We start from the raw sequence: 18,938 nt of genomic DNA, 5'->3' as shown, positions 1-18,938 counted from the left end.
CAAAGGAATTTTTCACTGATGATCAGATACTTCAAGTGTAACTGGTTCTGTTACGCTCAATTTTTTACACTTGATAGACAACTTTATCACTGTTCCAAACTTAGAGTATGTTATTTTTTTAACAAATCAAAACATCTCTGGTGCTGCAGCATGTGCTCATTCCTTGTCATGCTCTGTTGTGGTATTATGATGTAAAATGATTTAGAATTGCAGGAAATGCATTTATTAAAAGGCTTTTTTCTCAGACTGCAAATAAGATGATATATTCATGCAGTTCTTTCATTATAATGGAAATATTTTCAGCAGTGGTCTGCAAATCCACAACCTCCTGGCTACTTTGCCATGTAATGCTTACAAAACAAAGAACCATTTCTAAAACTGCATAGTTAAGGCTCTGGTCTGTCCTGGGAATGAGGGTAAAAAGGTAGGCATGTTCTCTGTTACCCAAAATAATAATTAAAACATAAAATGTATATAGGGGAGGGTCAGGTAAAAATATATTTTACTGAAGGAAGGGGCATCCATTTTCGTTTCAGAGAGGTCACATTTTCTCCAGGTATCCCTCATTATAAATAACGTACAGTCCCTAAGCAAATAACATTTCTCTTTTACAAAAACATATTCAAAACATTGCCTTAGCTTCAAATCCTTTCTGTAGCATATCAAAAACTAGTCTACGTCATAGAATAATGCTAAATCATTGTAGCCTATCATATAAATTGACACGCAAAGTTTGAAGGAGGAGATAGAGACAGCTGTGATATAGGCTATATGAAGATGAAATTTACAACCATTAGAAAACAGAAACACATGCACACAACCTGTCCGTAGTGGCCTAATGATCAGCCGTTGATACATTTTTGTGAAGCAATGGGTGGTTATCTGAGTGCTTTATCTAAATCTGTGCAACCACTTATTGATAAGGGTAAACTCTGGTGGATATTTTTTTGTCTCTGTCTTTTAGGGTTGCCTATAATAATATTAATAATAATATATAGCCTAATATATAGGCTATACAAATTATGCATTAATATATGAATTCATTTCTAACTTACACATCTCTCTGCCTTCTTCACTGTTCCCTTCTGGCCCAATTCACTCATCTTCGCTGGCAACTTCACTGGCCTATCTCTTCCCCCTCTCTCTAGCTCTTAACGAGTAGCCTACACTCTTAAAAAAAAGGTGCTATCTAGAATCTAAAAGGGTTCTTCGGCTGTCACCATAGGAGTACCCTTCTAAGAACCCTTTTTGGCTCCAGGTAGAACTCTTTTGGGTTATATGTAGAACCCTTTCCACAGAGGTATCTGGAACCAAAAAGTGTTCTACCTGGAACAAAAAGGGTTCTTCTATGGGGACAGCCGGAGAACCCGTTTGAAACCGTTTTTTTCTGAGTGTATATATAGACAACGAACAGTAATATAGTTTGAAACTCATTTTGAGCAATTATTTTTACACTAATAGGCCTAGGCTTATTCGAGGAGAGAAGCATCGATCGATCCTCTTGCTTGCTGAGTGCCTGTAAAAGAGGCTACAGCATTGGCAATGAACTGGCAGGGAAGTTAGAATGGCGAGAGCGACGTGTAGCTCTGGTGTGACGTGATCACATTGGTTAAATTGATACATTCCTGCACTGATGGATTGCAAACATAAAAAACAGGCACAGAGAAATTAATTAATCAATTCACACAACAAAGCCACAGACCTGTCAGTGCGCGGCCTGCCAATGCAGTGTCCTAGAAAATAATTTATATTGGTCAACAACTTATTTTCGCATGTGAAAAGATGTCAAAATCAAACCTATTTAGAATAAATAATTCACGCAGTATGATATTTTGCAATTGGTGTAAACGACATCATAGATAAATAAGACGTGTTTGAGAGTCCAGTGCCTCTGACTCAGCATGTTCATGCTTCTATCTTTCCTCCCACCTTTCCCTGTTTTTATCTGTACATAATGAATTACATTTACAATGTATCAGTAGTTTTTTAAATAAATACAGTATGTGCTTATTTGAGAAACGTGCTATTTCACCATGCCCATATTTTTATGAGGATACACACATGAACAGGGTCCAGGGATAACAAATGGACTGACCGTTGAAGCTGACGTTGCGTATATACTTGAGCAGGGTCTTCCCCTCGGCTGCCTCCATCCCGGGGCAAATGCCAGAGTGCTCTGGACACAGGTCTCTCTGTATATTGTGGAGGGCATAAGCCATGGCGTACACAGCATCTATTACAAACTGCACCTTCCCCTCCTGCTCATACTTCGAGTCTATCCCGATCCGCTCTTGGCCTGAGGAGAGAGGAGAGGTCAAGAAAAGGACAGAGTCACACACTGTGAATCAGTCACCCTGTTGTGTGCGTAGCACGGCATGGGTCACATTCCTGCAGAGTTCTGTTGCAGTACCGCAAACCCAAATGCTACCCACGAAGGAGATGAGCAGGTGGAACTGAATACCATATGTACATATGCATATTTCATAGTGAAGTCAGCCCACTCTAGGCCCTATAGTTGAGATTAGTATCTTTTGTCCCATTTTAGGAGTGTTCAAGGCCATGACGAGAGGCATTCTAGAGGAATCTCCTAGCATTGTCAGCAGCACCATGCTCTATTACAGTCTCTCTTCGGTGCTTCTCTTCCCTTTCACTATGGACCAGAGCTTTTCATTTCACTGGTGATACCCTGACTAAATATGTAATGAATGGCTTCAGGTTGGTGGGGGATTTCTTATCTCTCACTTTTTGTGGGTGGGGATCCTTTGCCTGATGTACATTGCACCTTTTTTATGTGCTAATGTGAACAGGTTATGTCATTAAGCGTGGCATATGGACGCTGAATGTATTCATTTGAAAGACGCAAGCAGTAATTAACAAGGATGCATTAACTGGAAAGCAGCTCGTAAATCCACAGTACAACATAACAGATGAACTGTGGTGTGCTATACAGCACTGTGGGGAAAAGCTGCCAGAGATCAATGTGTGATTTTCACATGTAAATACTGAATAAAGACTCCCAGTTCACGTTGCGAACTTGATCATGAGAAGAACGAAAAAAGACAGGCTGTGCCACCAGGCCGAATGTGAATACAACGTGGCAGACTGGCAAAAGCTGAAAAAGTTCATAATGCAATAAATGTTGACATTTTCTCCAGTTTCTTCTCTCCCTTCAACATACATTTCAGCCCACAGATAACCTTTGTTGTTTTCCAGAGCAGTGAGTAGAGCGTTGATAGAAACAACCTTGAATGCAAAAAAAAGATCTTCCCTTCAGTACCTCACATTCATAAATATAGATCGGCTTGGTTAGATGTGAAAAAGAAAGAAATGGAAGCAGCTATACGCCGACTTCACAGTTAAAAGAGAATATCTTCCTTAGCATGGCTGGAATACGTGGATGTGAATAAGAGGCATTGTGTGTCTTTGTACAATGCTTATAAGCTTTGTTGATATTCGAAATAAAATGTTTATGTGGTTTATGGAGAGTGCAATGATCTGTAGCATGTGGCACATAAAGAAATGATGAAAGGCGCTATATAACATATTATACCAACAAATCCTTGTCACTCCAACTGCTATAGCTACAAGGCCCTTCAGTACTTCAAGCCATATCAAATACATAAATCCCTGTCACTAGCACTGACATAGTGGTATTGTATCTTTTTTAGCTTTGCTGGCATACCTGTAGGATGGATAGATATCACAGTAAGCAACACTTCCACACTACCAATGCTCCCAAGTCCCAACACACCTCATTACAAATAATGCTTGCAGCTAGATTAAAACATTGTCAGTAATAAAGCTCTTTGGGTGCATCAATAGTGACTTACTGTATCTGCAGAGCTTTACTTACTTGCATCATTTCTGTGTACATTGGCAATGGCAATGCCCCCTCCCACAAACAAACACATTAAAATGCAAATGCCCAAGCAAACAAATGGCTGGCTACCTACCTGTGCATTTCCTGCTGGTGTCCTCTCGTTTGGAGGAGCTGAGGAGCCTGCAGTCAAAATTTTCCTCCCAGAACTCGGCGAACCACACATTTCTGCGATTATTCTCCAGGGTGAGCGAGGTGAAGTATTCATCAAACCCTGGAGAATCGAAAAAGAAAAAAGAGAATTCTGAAAGTAATTAAGCGAGACTTGGGAAGTGTTACTGGAGCGCTGTGCTGTACTGGCTGTTAGGAGTTGTATTAGTCTCATAGCTACAGTACAACTAAACCACTTTTCATTCTATTTTGACCACTGCAGTTCCTGTGTACGACATGGATCTTTAATCTTGGAAATCACATGAACATGACAGGATGCATAATAAATAATAACAGGGTTAGTATATGAAGTCTATATGCACAGTACCTTGTAGGTGTCTGCATATATAGTGCGTGTACATAGATTTGATCCATTCACTTTTGTGTAATACGCTTTATGCATTGGGCATTTGAATTTATTTGTGATAAATTATACTGTGGGGGTTCTATATACGCACACTCAGGGGTTCTGACCTCACCTGTACAATGTATTTTATGTTGCACTCTTTTAAAAAAAACGTATTCTACCGTGTGAAAATTAATTACTGTAATTAAAAATGAAGTCAATAGATCAGCAGTAATATTAGTTGATACCAAACACAAAGACTGGCTTGATGTATCATTTCCAGCTGTGACGCAGTCATAGTCCTACGGTAATGTCTACACAGGTTTCTTCTCTCTCACATAGTCGGTTTTATCAGCTAAATCAGAGAGATGACTAATCATGACTCGGCTGATTTTCTTTTGAAAGGGACATCAATGATGCATGCTGGTTTAATATACTCCTCTTGCCTTCTGGCTCTTACCAGACCAAGTCTTGTCCTGTCTAGACCTGTCTAATTAAACAATCTTCATGAAAACCCACACTTCACTTTTCACCTAGTCCCCAGATTGTAGTGATAAATGGCTATTATTGTAGTGACACCGAGCAGAATGTGCGTTCTACTGTCTCCTACTACTGTACATATAAGCCTGTGGTCATTATAGTGTGTATGGTCCATATAGTGTGTGTGTGTGTGTGTGTGTGTGTGTGTGTGTGTGTGGTGTGTGTGTGTGTGTGTGTGTGGTGTGTGTACCTTTAATAGACGAGCGTTTGGGCAGTATAGTGACTGCTCCCACTGCCACGTCCTCCAACTGGTGTATTGGGCTGGTCTTCGCCCCCCAACTGTCTGACCCAATCCACAGGAAATGGCCCACCTGATTGGCTCTCTTGGTGGCATTGAGAACTCCCCTGCAAGAGAATAAAATGCAATTTAATTACTTAAAAATCATACAATGTGATTTTCTGGATTTTTGTTTTAGATTCCGTCTCTCACAGTTGAAGTGTACCTATGATAACAATTACAGACCTCTACATGCTTTGTAAGTAGGAAAACCTGAAAAATCGGCAGTGTATCCAATACTTGTTCTCCCCATTGTATATATATCAGTACATTACAGAAGCTGGGTGTCATTTATTGTATATTTACACCATAATACGTATTTATGTTCTCTGTGTTTTAAATCCATTGATAGATATAAGATGTGAAAGCATTTTAAAGGAAACTTTAAACTTTAAACTTCAAACTTTCAATGCGTGTGTAAGCAAGCACGTGCTTTCTGGTTCCCATTGTTTACACGAGAAACGGTAAAGCACGCGCAGGCTCGCACATAGAAAAGCATCGCTTGAGTCCAACAAAATGGAATACAACATTGCAGATAAAGTTCAGAATTATACACTCTCATGCGTACAACATCTAAAGACCTGCATTACTATATTGAGAGCTTTGCCGTTTCTAAAAGGACGTATTTGGGTCCTTTGTTCATGTTTATCCATGGCCCCCATACTGCAGAACAAGCAATGAGGACGTTTATTGCTGGTGCGGTAAGTTTCTCAAAACCAAGTGATTTCACCAACAACAACAACAAAAAAACACTTATTTACATAAAAAATAAGCTCTCTCAATCTCTCTCCCCCTTTGTCTTCCACACATTACCGAGGTCTCTCCCTTTTTCTTTCTCTCTGCTTAGTCTGTCTATCCATCCGTCCGTCTATTTCTTGTAGTGTTGAATATCCTCTCAAGAGACATTGTAAGACTCAGAGGCAGTGTCAGAGGCATATACAAAAAATATATATATATTCCAAATGGTGACATTTGCGCGATCGGTTTTCTATCGCTCATTTGCACGTCATGTCAATGATATCATGTCACCGTGTGGGCCTGTGGGTTAATTGACCTTGTCGGAGTGGGCGCCCTGATTCTAGTTGGTGAGCTAGGCAGGCTACTTCCTGGGAAGGTCTCCCACTCAGAAGATGGGGAGTGGGGCGGGGGTAGGTTGACCTCAGGTCTCCCCACTGGAAGCCCGAGGTAGGGGGAGCGAGGGAATCTATCAAATAGTACACTTCTAACTTTGTACAGTACTAATGCAATTAGTTGTGCAATTTAGTTTGTGTGTTTCTTGTTTGAAGTGCAATAGTGTAATAATCAGGTTCTCTTCTTTATAAGTGTGTTATGCTATTTGTGCATTTGTGTGATATAGGATTTGTGCAATTTAGTTTAATTTGTGTGTTTTTTGTTAGCAATAGTGTAATCGTTCGATTCTCTCTTTTAATTGTATTTATATACTGCAATTTGTTTCTATTTGTCTTGTTATTTCTTTGTTTACTTGAGTCATATTTTTGTATATATTTTTATATATTTTTAAATGTTATGATTATTTATTTGTGTTGTTCCAAATGTCTGAATGAAAAATACAGTTAACTAACTAGTGCAGAATGGTGCTTATTTGGGGGGAGAGGCAGAAGGGGAGGATCGCCCAGGGATACATACAAGCTAGAACCGCCACTGCTCAAAGGTATTGTAACTGAAATAATATCTGCTGCTTTGTTGTGATATTCCATATTCTCAGTTCTCCTCCTAGGCACGTTTCTGTTTTGTGTTATTGGAGGCATGTTTGTGTTACAGACACACAAAGTATCTGTCTGTGCCTCCAACCTGTCTTCAAGGTTTCTGCTATGAGATTAAAGAGCTCGACTTGACATGTCATCAAAGCCCCTAAACAACAGATGCATTCGGATGCTGTGTACTGAACTACACACCGTATGTCTTCTTCACTGGCAAAGATGATGACTGCCCGGGAGTGGTGTGTTTCCAGCAGCTGTTGGATGGCTTTGTCATAATCCTCTAGCTTGGGGTTGTGGGGAATTTTTAAAGACTGTGCGATGCAGATCCCACCTTTAATTCAGAGAGAGAGAGAGAAAGAAGGAGAGCTGATGAGACTTCTGGGATGTTTACCCACAGAGACACACACAGAGGCAAACACACAAACATGTACACACATATGAGAACACGTACACACGAACATGCACACACTTGAAACCCTCAAATCAAGATTGTGTTAATCCTTTCTAATGGAAATCAGATCCAAAGTGGTTCTGAAAGACACATATTCTTATTGTTTATTCATCCTCGGAATAGGGTCTCTGTCTTTCCAAGATAGTTGAGTGAAAAAATATACATGTACTATACATCCCATTTACATTTGAGTCATAAATGCTGTGAGCTGAGTTGTTTACAGTAAGTGGTACATCACTAAAAATGAACAACTGAAAGAAAAACCCTCACAACTTAATAGTGGGATCCATTTCTTATTGGAGGGCTGTGGGCGAATAATTACAGTACAACAGAAGACCAAACCAATATGAAACTGTGTCAACAGGGTAGAAGGAACACATAAATACACTTTTCACACTTTGTGACCACAGATTAAAAAGTTGTCCCTTCCCCATTGACTTTTCATTTAACGTCATTATTAGACACACCACAATGGACAGTCAACCAATCAGATCTGGAGACAGGCTACACAAACAAGGAGGATATTGATATTGACAATGAATCATGTTCAGACAGGTCAGTGCTAATGAGTTTGTACAGGATGAAAGGTACTGATTGCTTCCGTGCGTCGCTAAATAGGTATTAGATATTTGGCGAGCCGACCGTGACAGTCACCTCAGAGATATAGCCAAAACTTAGTTGCCAATTGTCCTTGAGGGAATATTGACAAGGGCAATCATTTAGCGTAATCCATGGTTGTCTGAATCTTAAATGAAGGCCCTGTAATATGACCTAATTTACTCCTGTCAAGAGTTAAAGGTCATCTTTAAATATTGTCCCGTAGCGCTGTGTTGAGCAGAGGAAAACACTGGTGCTGGAGGAGAGACTGCAGCCACCATTTTGTGAGAAGAAAAACGAACAATAAGTTTGACAGATTTTTTGTCATCCTCGGCACACATTCAACAGCTTATTATGTAAATATAAAAATCAAATCATATCTTAAACAAATACCTTAATTGCATTCCTTCCGCTGGAGCAGATGTGAGAGCATGGGCCAACCTAACCTTTTCCAGCGGTTACTGTACTCATATAGAGTAAATGGACATTATTGTGCACCTGAAGACACATCATAGTTAGAACTAGATGATGAGCGGCAGTCAGGCTTGGTCCTGAGTTAACACCCAGGCTTCTCTATCCAAACCAATTAAAATGTCTCTGACTCAAGCACTCCTAATATCAGATAACCTTTCCAACATTGGGTTGGTTTCCCTGAGTAGACAGAGAAATGGGAGGAATCTCCTAATTGGTCATCTGCTCAGGCTCATTTCTTTGATATAAACAGCTTTGAGCTTGCAGAAGAGAAACCACACCTCCATCTGTTTACTGGGCTACATCTAAAAAGAGCTCCATCTAAAGGACTGCTTCCTAGCTCTCCCTCTCTCCTCCATACCCCTCTTACAATCCCCACAGCAGCAGCCATAGACAGAATTAGAAAATATTGCTGATTCCCAGACAATATATCTCTACAAAGACAGTTAGGATGGCTCCTGTAATCCCCCATAAGCGGACAGAACAAAAATGCTGAGCTCCTTTTGTAGCTTGTTAAATGCTTGGGGATTGGGCTCTCCTGTTCAAATGAAAAGGGCAGTCTGCTATTGTGGTGCATCTGTGGAGCTGTAGCAGCAGAGACAGAGGCAGCAGTAGCAGCAGCCGAAGGGTCTCATAGGGACACCACTACAGCTCCATTTCAGCACCGATATTCAACATGATTCTTCAGGGCTCTAGGGGTGCTTATGCCACTGCTACGAACGAGGTTAACTTTTTGGGAAACTGTCAATGTGACCGTCTGTCTGTCGCTGGGTATTACATGTAATGAGGATTAATTCACCATAAAATGTAGATCTAGATTTTAGGGGCAATACGAATATGCTTGTCACTGTCACAGTGTGTATGGGAAGAAGAGACCACAATTGAAGCTGGAAGCTGACAGAGACATGGGTCATGGCAGACAGCCACTGATGAAGATAAGCAGCTTTATGAGTGGTTTTCCTTTCTGAGCACCAGGCTTGAACATGCTGTGAGGACTAGACTGCCCYGAAGGCTGTAGACTGGCTGTGTGCTGTGCAGCCAAGGCTAAATTATTGAATGACTGCAGAATTCCTCGTCAGTCGGCCAAGACGGGAAAACCAGGCAGAGCCATCAGAGCCAGAAGTCTACTGCCAGAACTCTGTGCTGTGGGTCTGAGTGTGGCAGAGTGTCTTATCTCTGGACATGAAAGAGAGAGCTCTCCATTCACACAGCAGCCACCTGAATAAAGAGTAGTGCAATGTCTCTTTTGGAGAATTTTTTTTAAACTCAGAGATAAATGCAGGGGATATCATAGAGTGGAGTGTTTTACTCCTCACACTGCTCTATTTGGCGAATTCGAATCTTACATATAGGAGATTCTAAGTATTTGTATTTTGTGAAATTGGAATACTATGACGTTTCAATGTGCACAACACTTAATTTCTATCATAATGGACCTACTGGTTGGTATCTACATTAAACATCCTCCCCCCACTCCAACTCGATGCTCCACATTTCCCAGTTTGGTTAATATATCACTGATCAAATAATGATTTAATTCATCAGGCTTCTGCTAGGTCTGGGCTAAGTGTCACAGGTTGTGTGCTGCATTAGCAGCTTCGAGTGTGCATCCCCATATCCCAAAATGGGGGGGGGGGGGGGATTAGACTGTGGCGTTTCAGGAAACTCCCCTGAAATCCGGGTGGTTCCTAATGGACTCAACACCCTCCCTACCCATTTTGCTCTGACCCCACCGCCCCTCCGCAGAACCACCCCACCCCCGAGGGGGATCCATAATTCTCCAATTATATTTATCACCTCCAGAGCAGAGGCAGAACTACTACAGGCTCCCTCCACTACCACTTTCCTCCCAATGCAGCTCAAGTGGGAGCCTGCAGAAGTGGAATGCCATTCCTACTCTGTACATGTGAGCCCCTTACTTCATTCCTTCCTTATACCATATTCCATTCCACTGTCATGTTCATCCTAGAAGAGAGACGGGATGGCTGCAGGAGCACACTGTTCCAGTTTAGAACGCTCATCTTACGAGAACACATCAAGCTGTTGGTCAAATACTGAGGGCAAGCCAGTGAAGTCACTTCTCACTGCAAAATATTCGGAGTGTAAATTGACAGGTTTTTCGCAGTTCAAATTAGTGATATGAAAACACGTCGGTGGCAGCATATTGCAATTAATTTAAGAGTGATGTCTATGGGAGTATCTACTCCTCAAACATGCTTGCATGAGTCTGTTTATCAAAGAGGAAAAACAAACTCCATTGCTCCGGACCCAAGCCGAGGAAAATGCAATCTAGATGAATCTTTCCTTGCTACACTTCTAAAGAAAAGACAACTCACTCGCATAACTTAACGTAGCAGCCGTAAAAAGACATCGGAGAGGAGTCCCCGCATGCATTTTTCAGGGGAAACGGAAGTTAAAATGAAAAAAACTGTACATTGGTTACGAGGAGAGTGCATTCGCGTGAAACTGAGAGGGTGGAAGACTACCCAAAGAAGGGGGAAAGAGGAGAGTGGAAAACAGAAGAGATCAATACGAGCTGACCATCAATCTAGTCTCTACTCAGGGTAATGGGCGGCCATATTGCATTAGTCCGGTGGATGCTTGAAGTGGTGAAGCGAGAATGCTACTAATGCATCTGACATTTCACTCTCACCAAAAGAATAAGGAGCCCACAAAACATCTCAAGGCCCTACAGATCAACTCAACCAATATACTGTGGGTGTATTTAGGTCTGAAAGTTTCTCTCTGAATGTTGTTGTTATTTATTTTGCACCACTGCTGCTTCAGTGCAGATACAGTATGTTGCTCGCTGCAAGTGATGCTGCAACTAGCCCATTCTTTGATGTTATAAATATACAGAGTTATGTCATAACGTAATCAATTATTTTATTCAAATCACAATGCCTAGAGTGTGCAGGGCTTCCATTGGGGTAAATGATTCCTATTTGATTTGTATGGGAATACAGAACATTCCCTGACTGCAGCTCTATTTTAATGGATGAGCCAACAATAACAGCAATATTCTATCATTTCTAACCCCCTTGTCTGTGATATTTTTAAATTCAAGACAATAACACCAATAACATCATTTTGCCGACTCTATGCTGAGACACAAACACCAGTGAAGGAAATACAACAGAGAGAAAACAATCTGGTCGCTGCAGACCCACCGTGTGCATTGGAGGATGTAACAAGCTGAAATATAAACCCAGCCAAAATAACCCACTAAATCATCCAGACTTTTCTTCCCAATTCCATCTCAGTGTTCTACAGAGGCTCSTCCTGCAGCTGTTCTCTCCAGTGCCACAGCAGCCTCTTAAAGTTTTAATGAGTGATCAGACTACACATGAACGTGCACAGATTAAATATTCATGTCCGCTGGACTTCTGATCATCGCTCATGGGATATCGTTAGCTCTCTCCCTTTCAGAGGTTGGCATACACTAGCATCACTCCTCGGTACCAAAGTTCGGAGATTGGTCAACAGGGATCTAGCTAGTAGGTGCAAATGACAGGAAATGGATTGGGATCTGTAGAGGTCAAGATGAGAATCAGGAATTAACCTTGGTTCCCTTGGTACAGCGCTATTGCCAGGGGAGGAGTTGTATGAATGCTGAACCGTGGATCATGGAGTGTAATTTCTTAGGCCAGATGATGAAATATGTCATCCTTTATTAAAGCAGCACCTCTGTCACTTGGATGGAAATGGAATTGAGAGTTAACCCACACAACGAATATTGCCAGCACCCACAGACCAAACTCTTATATTCTTAGAACATATTTTACCCTAGGACACTCACAGAACTGAATGTCACTCACAGAACTAGAAGTCACTATGTTAATTGTTGTCAAGCTAATTAATACCTCATTACAAAATATAATTGTCAGCATGGCATTTACAGCAAATTGTAGGTCCATAGTGATCCCTAGATGGACAAAACAGCCTCCACCTCATCCCCCATGCGTCTCACCCTCTCTGTGCCCCCCCCCCCCCCCCCCCCCCCCCCCCCCCCCCCTCCCCCCCCCCCCCCCCCCGCCCCTCTCCCTCCTCTCCAGCCTTTCAGTGTACGGGTATGGGACCCTGGGTAAAAAAAGTATTATAGAGGAAAAACACTGCTCTAACTGTAATTACGGCTACAGCACTTTGAGAAATACATCCAAAACTAAAATCGTACCATAGTATCTTAGTAACATTAACAGTAACATTCCCACTACTACTTCCATAACTCACCAGCCTCCTTGGAGATGTGTTGGAAAGTTTCCACACCCTTCTCTCCGTAGCTGCCCTCAGAGGCCACAGTGGACACGTAGGTCCAGCCCAGGGCTCTGATGATGTCCACCATGGCTTGGACCTGGAATGAGTCTGGAGGAACCACCCGAGAGAAGAAGTCATAGCGCCTGTCATCACTCAGTTCCGGGGCCGTGGAGGCGTAGCTGATCTGAGGGATCTGATTGGAGGACAGAGAGCAAGTGATGTTTACTCCTCTATTGTTTAAGAGGGTGCAGCAACAGTATACATAATTCAACCCTATTCATTATATTTCTGTCTGCAACGTTCTGAATATTTTACATCACTAAATATGCCTGACTAATTACACTTATTATTGGTGGGAGATGACGTGAGTTCCAAACAGACAGACAGTGAAAACCACTTTGAGACCTAGTAAAAAGCACTGTATAAAAGCAATTCATTATCATCATTATTACTATTAAACTATTTATCATAATTTGAGATGTTCCCGGTTCCCTACAATTATCACAGACCTCCAGGCTCATCAAACCTCCGGTTGACTTTACAGGTGACGTGTAGCTAATTGAAATAGAATGTGAAAAGAAAGGAGATAACCCAGACACTTGCCGTGTCCGAATACCCATACTTGCGTCCTAAATACTCACGTTTAAGTATGCGAAAAAATTCAGTTTAATAGTATGCAACATTTAGAAAATCAAGTATACTTTATATGCCCGGATGTCATACTCTTTTCGGCTTTGACAACAGCTGATCCATTAGATATGGGGATGCACTACCGAAATCAACGAATAACAGAAAACTACGCAATCGCACATGACGCATTCTCAGTATGTGAAAATGTAGTATGTGAATTTTCAAAAATCTAGTATGGTTTAAATGCCAGGATGTTATACTCATTTAGGCTCTTCATCTAGTAGAATTTGATGCACAGATTTCCACAATGCATTGGAAGAGGTGGGCTTCGAGTGATAGGCCCTAGCTCTTTTCAAGTAGCCAAACAACAAAACTAGGCTACTAGCTTCTGCGGTGGTGTTCAAATGTAGGCTAAATAGTTCTTGTTCTCCTTAAAATGATCACGAGTATTGCATCATAGGCTACTGTACATCTTAGAAAACAGAAGTCTTTTTTTCAAAGTGGATTTCTGTTTTCTCATTGAAAAGTGTTTTTTGTTTTCTTGGCCTCTGTCAGAGATTTTAAACAAAATACTACACAATCTTTTATTTCTGAATGTGTCGGCACCTGGGACTTTGGACTATTGATGTCATGTTAATCGGGCCTTTTGATTTGAACATATGGATTGTTTAGGTTTTGTAGTACAGGATACCTATTTAATTATTTAATGTATGGATCAAACCTAAGCAGTCATTCTGGTCTCGTTACCAAAGATCAGTGCTTTAGTATATTATGTACAGTAGCTATCCAGCGGTTCTGAATTTGCGATCCACTCGACTGTCCACGTGTTTCTGTGCAATAGCCTTTTGATTTGAACATTTAAAAGTTTTGGTGAGTGTACTGACTATTTGATGTAATTTATATATGTTTCACTGATAAATATTTTGAAATGTAACCAAATTATTTTTTTCTGTCTTCAGTCCATTTTAAAATGGCTACAGTATTGGTTGAGTGTGATAGTCTGACTATAACTAGCCTATAGGCCTATAATTCCATTCCTTCTCAGAGTTTAGAGAAATTAATTGAATTGTAAATTAGCTATTATCAGGCTGGTTATTGTGGTACATGTCTGTTGATTTTGGAAAAACCCACCCGCACTCGGCCCCGCCCCACCTACTCAGGCAGTCCGGAGCCGCTACTGCGTTGCGGCCGTGGCATATTGTATACTTTTTACTAAACGGTACGTGCTAAATAGTATGCGACGATGAGTAGATAGTATGCACTTTAAGTATGTATACGCTAGTATGAGTATTTGGGAAATGGACACTTATCTCCTTACCTCTACTCACCCCTCCTCACCGGTCCACCGTGGAATCACAGAGATCTAAATTAGTGTTCAGGTACAGAGCGGCTAACTTGCATCAGTCAGGTGGGCTGAGAGCAACACATTGATGTGGTTGTGTTACCCCATCACACCATCTAACCTAAGCCACTGTATGAATGCCATCCATTCTCATTAGGCTGACCAGAAGCAGCTGGACACTGGGGAAACAGGAGAATGAGGACACAGCAGCCCACTGATTGGGATTCCACAGCCCTGCCTCACACAGCACTGAGTGTGAGATATAGTTTGATCCACAACTCAAAGGGGGTCAACTACATGAAGCAGACAAATAGGGGAACGGGAGGTCATGTTCAAGATAACTTAGTAGGTGTTGAACGGCCAAACGTACACGCAAGTACAACATCAGTTGTAGTTGTAAGTTAATTACACAAATTCATAGGAAAGAATACTGTCAGATGTTAGTAGCTGAACCACTTCAGCACTCGCCAGAATTGAGTGTTCTGGGTCAAAAGGATGAGAAGGCAAAGTAATGGGAAAAGCGAACAAAAAAGATTTGCATTTAAAACACACGTGGGCTCACACACACCATCTCTCTCTCTTTCACCTTATTCCTGTCTCTTTCTCTATCTGTCTCTCTCTCTCTATCCAAAAGTATCTATTTTCAGTGTTCGATAGGAGCTGTATCTCATCAATGTTGTTGTTGTTATAATGTGATGCACTCTGGCTTCCCAAAGGTCTTATATAGGTCTGATAGATTGTTGAGTCACATCCCATCTTTCAGGAACAGGGCTCGAAACAAACTAAAATGGTTTTCTCTCCTGAGCTTTTTGCTGCAGGGAACGATTTAAGAATCAGAAAGAGGATTGTGTGTTATTTCGGGAGCACAACCTTGATTTCCTCCATGTCTCTTGGCCTGTTGATATAATTATTCCACACAACTTATTCTGGGTCTAGGAATGTGTTAATCATTCCATCGCAATAATTTACTTTTCCAGAGCATGCTTTTTAATTAGCACTTTGACCTCCCTCTGAATAAAAGGGCTTGAATCAGTAAATTCATGAAAGTGAGACAAAGAGCTTCCCACATTACTACTTCTATGAGACGCAGTGGGTATAAACGGTCTGTGATTAGGATTTCACACCTTTGCACCTCTCTCTGCGCCAGCTAATGGACTACAAATTAAGCGAGATGCCTGTTTGTAATAAAAAAATTGTTAAAGGTTTTAAAAACAATTCTTATACATGCAACAGTTGGACAATGGATGAAGAGACTTCAGACATTTTGAATTTGTAAAATCCATCAAATATTGACTGAATTATTATTAAAGCATTAAAAAAAACATTTAAATGCCATGGATAAATAATGGAGTTCAGGGATTTTGGTGGGAATTCAGGTATTACATTTACTGTAACATTTCAAATTTGTTCTTAGAATGCACTCATATATACATTTTCTAATGGTATCAGGTATTCTTTGAATATGTTGTGTTTAAATGAAGAAAATAATGTGTCCCTCATTTGCATCAATACACTGGCTAAAATAAAGGGGTGGGACAGGGCTGCAACCACAAAACACATGCTCTGTCTTGGCTTACATGACCTGCACTGTCTAGGCTGCTTCATTAATTACTGTTGTCATGTTCTGTTGAATAATTCAACAAGTGTGTCAATAGCAGGATACCCTAAGATCAAAAATCAACACGCTTGGCTCTAGATTACACCTATTTACAGTATATATATTTTACATTGTCTGCGAGATCAGACATAATATCACTATAATCTGAGTGTTAATTTACAGAAGTTGCTTTCATTTTAGCGCATCTTTAAACATTTAAACTGTATTAAATGATAACTTTTTTCAATTTCACAAAACCGACCACCCATCAAATTAAAGGTATCTTTCTTCTCTTTCTTGTGATGCTAGTATTGAGATGATGCGTTAAATCACCGATGAAGCTTTAGCGTTTTTACAGATGCAACAGAAAGACAATGTGTTCCATTGAGTCCATTTCAGCCATTACCGGGGTGTGTTTAACAGGTCATTACAGTATTTCTGAGGTCGTAACGTTAACGGGGGAAAAACGACAGGCACAAGCAAGAGAATAAAAGAGTTGCAAAAGTAAATTTAAAGCAATCATTTCAGCAAGATTTAAGTGACAAGATGGCTGAAAAAGAGACAGAGCTTCATATGGGCGGGGCATGCGCGTTGCTAAATTTACATCTACTGTGTGAAATAGAGGGATTCAATTACAATCATTTGGAGGATTATTTCTTCCTTCTCCATGTACCATAGGAGCAAAAGGTAAACATGTATTATGCTTGTCACTATTCTGCTTCATCAAGTCAAGCAGATTTTCTTTAACAATAAACTTTGCAACTCTCCCATTGATCAGACTGTTCTGAGCACTCTTTCTATTAGAGGTGTTTTAAATAGACTTTGCATTCTCAATATTGCATCTGTCTCCAATTACCCATGAATTACCTGCACAGCCAATAGAAAATAAACAGCCTACTCGAAAATACTCAATCCTCCTGCCCTTGCTGAAGTCTGACTGTGATAAGATGCCTCATAGGACCTCTACAGTACAGTTGACCCTGTTGCACAAAACAATGCACGATCACATTTCTCCATTCTCTCAGTCCCACCAGAGATAAGGTCGTGTAGAGATTGCCGCCCTGGAGTCACGCAGGTACTGCAGAATTTTGTCACAAATCAGCACCACACAGGGCCAACTGGGCTAATTGATCAATTCAGTGATTGCCTAAATTCAACTCACCTGGTCTTCCAGGTTGGTTAGAACAAAAACATGAAGTGCCTGCGACACTCTAGGTCCAGGGTTGCCTATCCCTGGTCTAAACCATAACCCAAGCACAATTAACATCTAAATGAATTGAACATGAGAATTTGAACTCAGGCCCAAAAGCGAGGAAAAAAAGAAGATTAACAATGCCCCCTTTTCAGCATCACAATTACCCCGAGCTGATGTCTGGCACCTGTCATTTGCACTATGGATCAGAGTTAGGATTGCTATGGGTAATCGCTTGGCTTGCTCTTAAATGTATCTTGGCTGACAGGATCAATGAAAGGAAAACACGAAGTCTGTTATAGGGGAACACTTTTATTGATTTACCAACGCAAAGTGCTGCCTACCTCTCTGAATAAGAATCTAAAAAGAGAAAAGGAAGGGTGAGGAGAGAGGAGAGAGGAAAGAGGGGTTGGCTGAGAGCCAGTGAGCTGAAAGAGAGAAAAAGTGGGAGAGAGCTGAGAGTGAAAATGAAGCAACGAGAGAAAGAGAAAAAGAGAGAGGGAGAGCTGAGAAAGGTGTGACAGGTACAGAAGAGAGGGAAATAAAGGAAGAGAGAGGTCCAATCGGCTTACTGACATTAAATGAGATTTTTCAACCGGCGTGTTTATAAGGAAAGGTGACTAAGTGGGGTTACTGTGTAAAGGTTAGACACGTTTACTTCAGAAGGAATGTGGTGTGAAGTAAATTAGTGTGGCTTGCCCTTTCCACTGTTATTTCACATACTGCTGGCAACAAAGCAACGAGGTGGACATTTCTAAAGACGTTAGCGGTAACGTTGGGAAAACATTTGTATTGACTGAATATAGAGTCACATCCAGAATTATTGGCATCCTTGTTGCGTTCGTTTAGAGATGGATTGGACCAAGGTGCAGCATTGTAGGCGAACATCTTTCTTTTATTCAAATGAACACCGAAAAACAACAAAATACAAAAACGAACGTAAAGTTCTGCAGGTTACATAGCAACTATGCAAAATCAAGATCCCACAAACTAAAGGTGGAAAAAAGGCTGCCTGAGTATGATCCCCAATCAGAGACAACGATAGACAGCTGCCTCTGATTGGGAACCATACCAGGCCGAACAAAGAAATAGGAAAACTAGATTGCCCACCCTAGTCACACCCTGACCTAACCAAAATAGAGAATTAAAAGGATCTCTAAGGTCAGGGCGTGACAATCCTTGATAAAGATACTGTACAGAATACTGTACAGCTGCTACAGAAACATGCTCCAATGAGCCGTTCTGGTTCGCACAAGCCAGATAAAGATAAAGATGAGCAAAGAAAACTGTATAAAACAAATCATAAAAATTCTGAACTATATTGTATGCTCCTAAAATTGGTGAATTATATTATTTTACACTAATGAAATTTGCTCAGAGAAAGAGATTTTTTTGGTGTTAAAACTATTGCCACTTGCGAGGAAAACAGCACAGCCTTTTTCTAATATGTTTTATTAGATTGAAGAACACATTGGGAGGGATCTTAGAACAGT

General features: G+C 40.8%; 1 protein-coding gene across 1 annotated transcript in view; it reads right to left on the bottom strand.

Moving 5' to 3' along the window:
• grm7 (glutamate metabotropic receptor 7) overlaps positions 1 to 18,938 on the bottom strand; it is a 115,356-nt gene that overhangs the window by 36,369 nt on the left and 60,049 nt on the right. Inside the window, exons 2-6 of the mRNA XM_023990614.2 lie at positions 12,661 to 12,877; positions 7,107 to 7,242; positions 5,104 to 5,258; positions 3,954 to 4,091; positions 2,096 to 2,296 (exon numbers count right to left, since the gene is read on the bottom strand). Of these exons, the coding sequence (XP_023846382.1) occupies positions 2,096 to 2,296; positions 3,954 to 4,091; positions 5,104 to 5,258; positions 7,107 to 7,242; positions 12,661 to 12,877 (847 nt within the window). The remainder of the gene's footprint in view (positions 1 to 2,095; positions 2,297 to 3,953; positions 4,092 to 5,103; positions 5,259 to 7,106; positions 7,243 to 12,660; positions 12,878 to 18,938) is intronic.

Source organism: Salvelinus sp. IW2-2015, linkage group LG7, assembly GCF_002910315.2.
Source record: "Salvelinus sp. IW2-2015 linkage group LG7, ASM291031v2, whole genome shotgun sequence".
Classification (NCBI taxonomy): domain Eukaryota; kingdom Metazoa; phylum Chordata; class Actinopteri; order Salmoniformes; family Salmonidae; genus Salvelinus; species Salvelinus sp. IW2-2015.
This window is presented reverse-complemented; position numbering and strand designations above follow the sequence as displayed.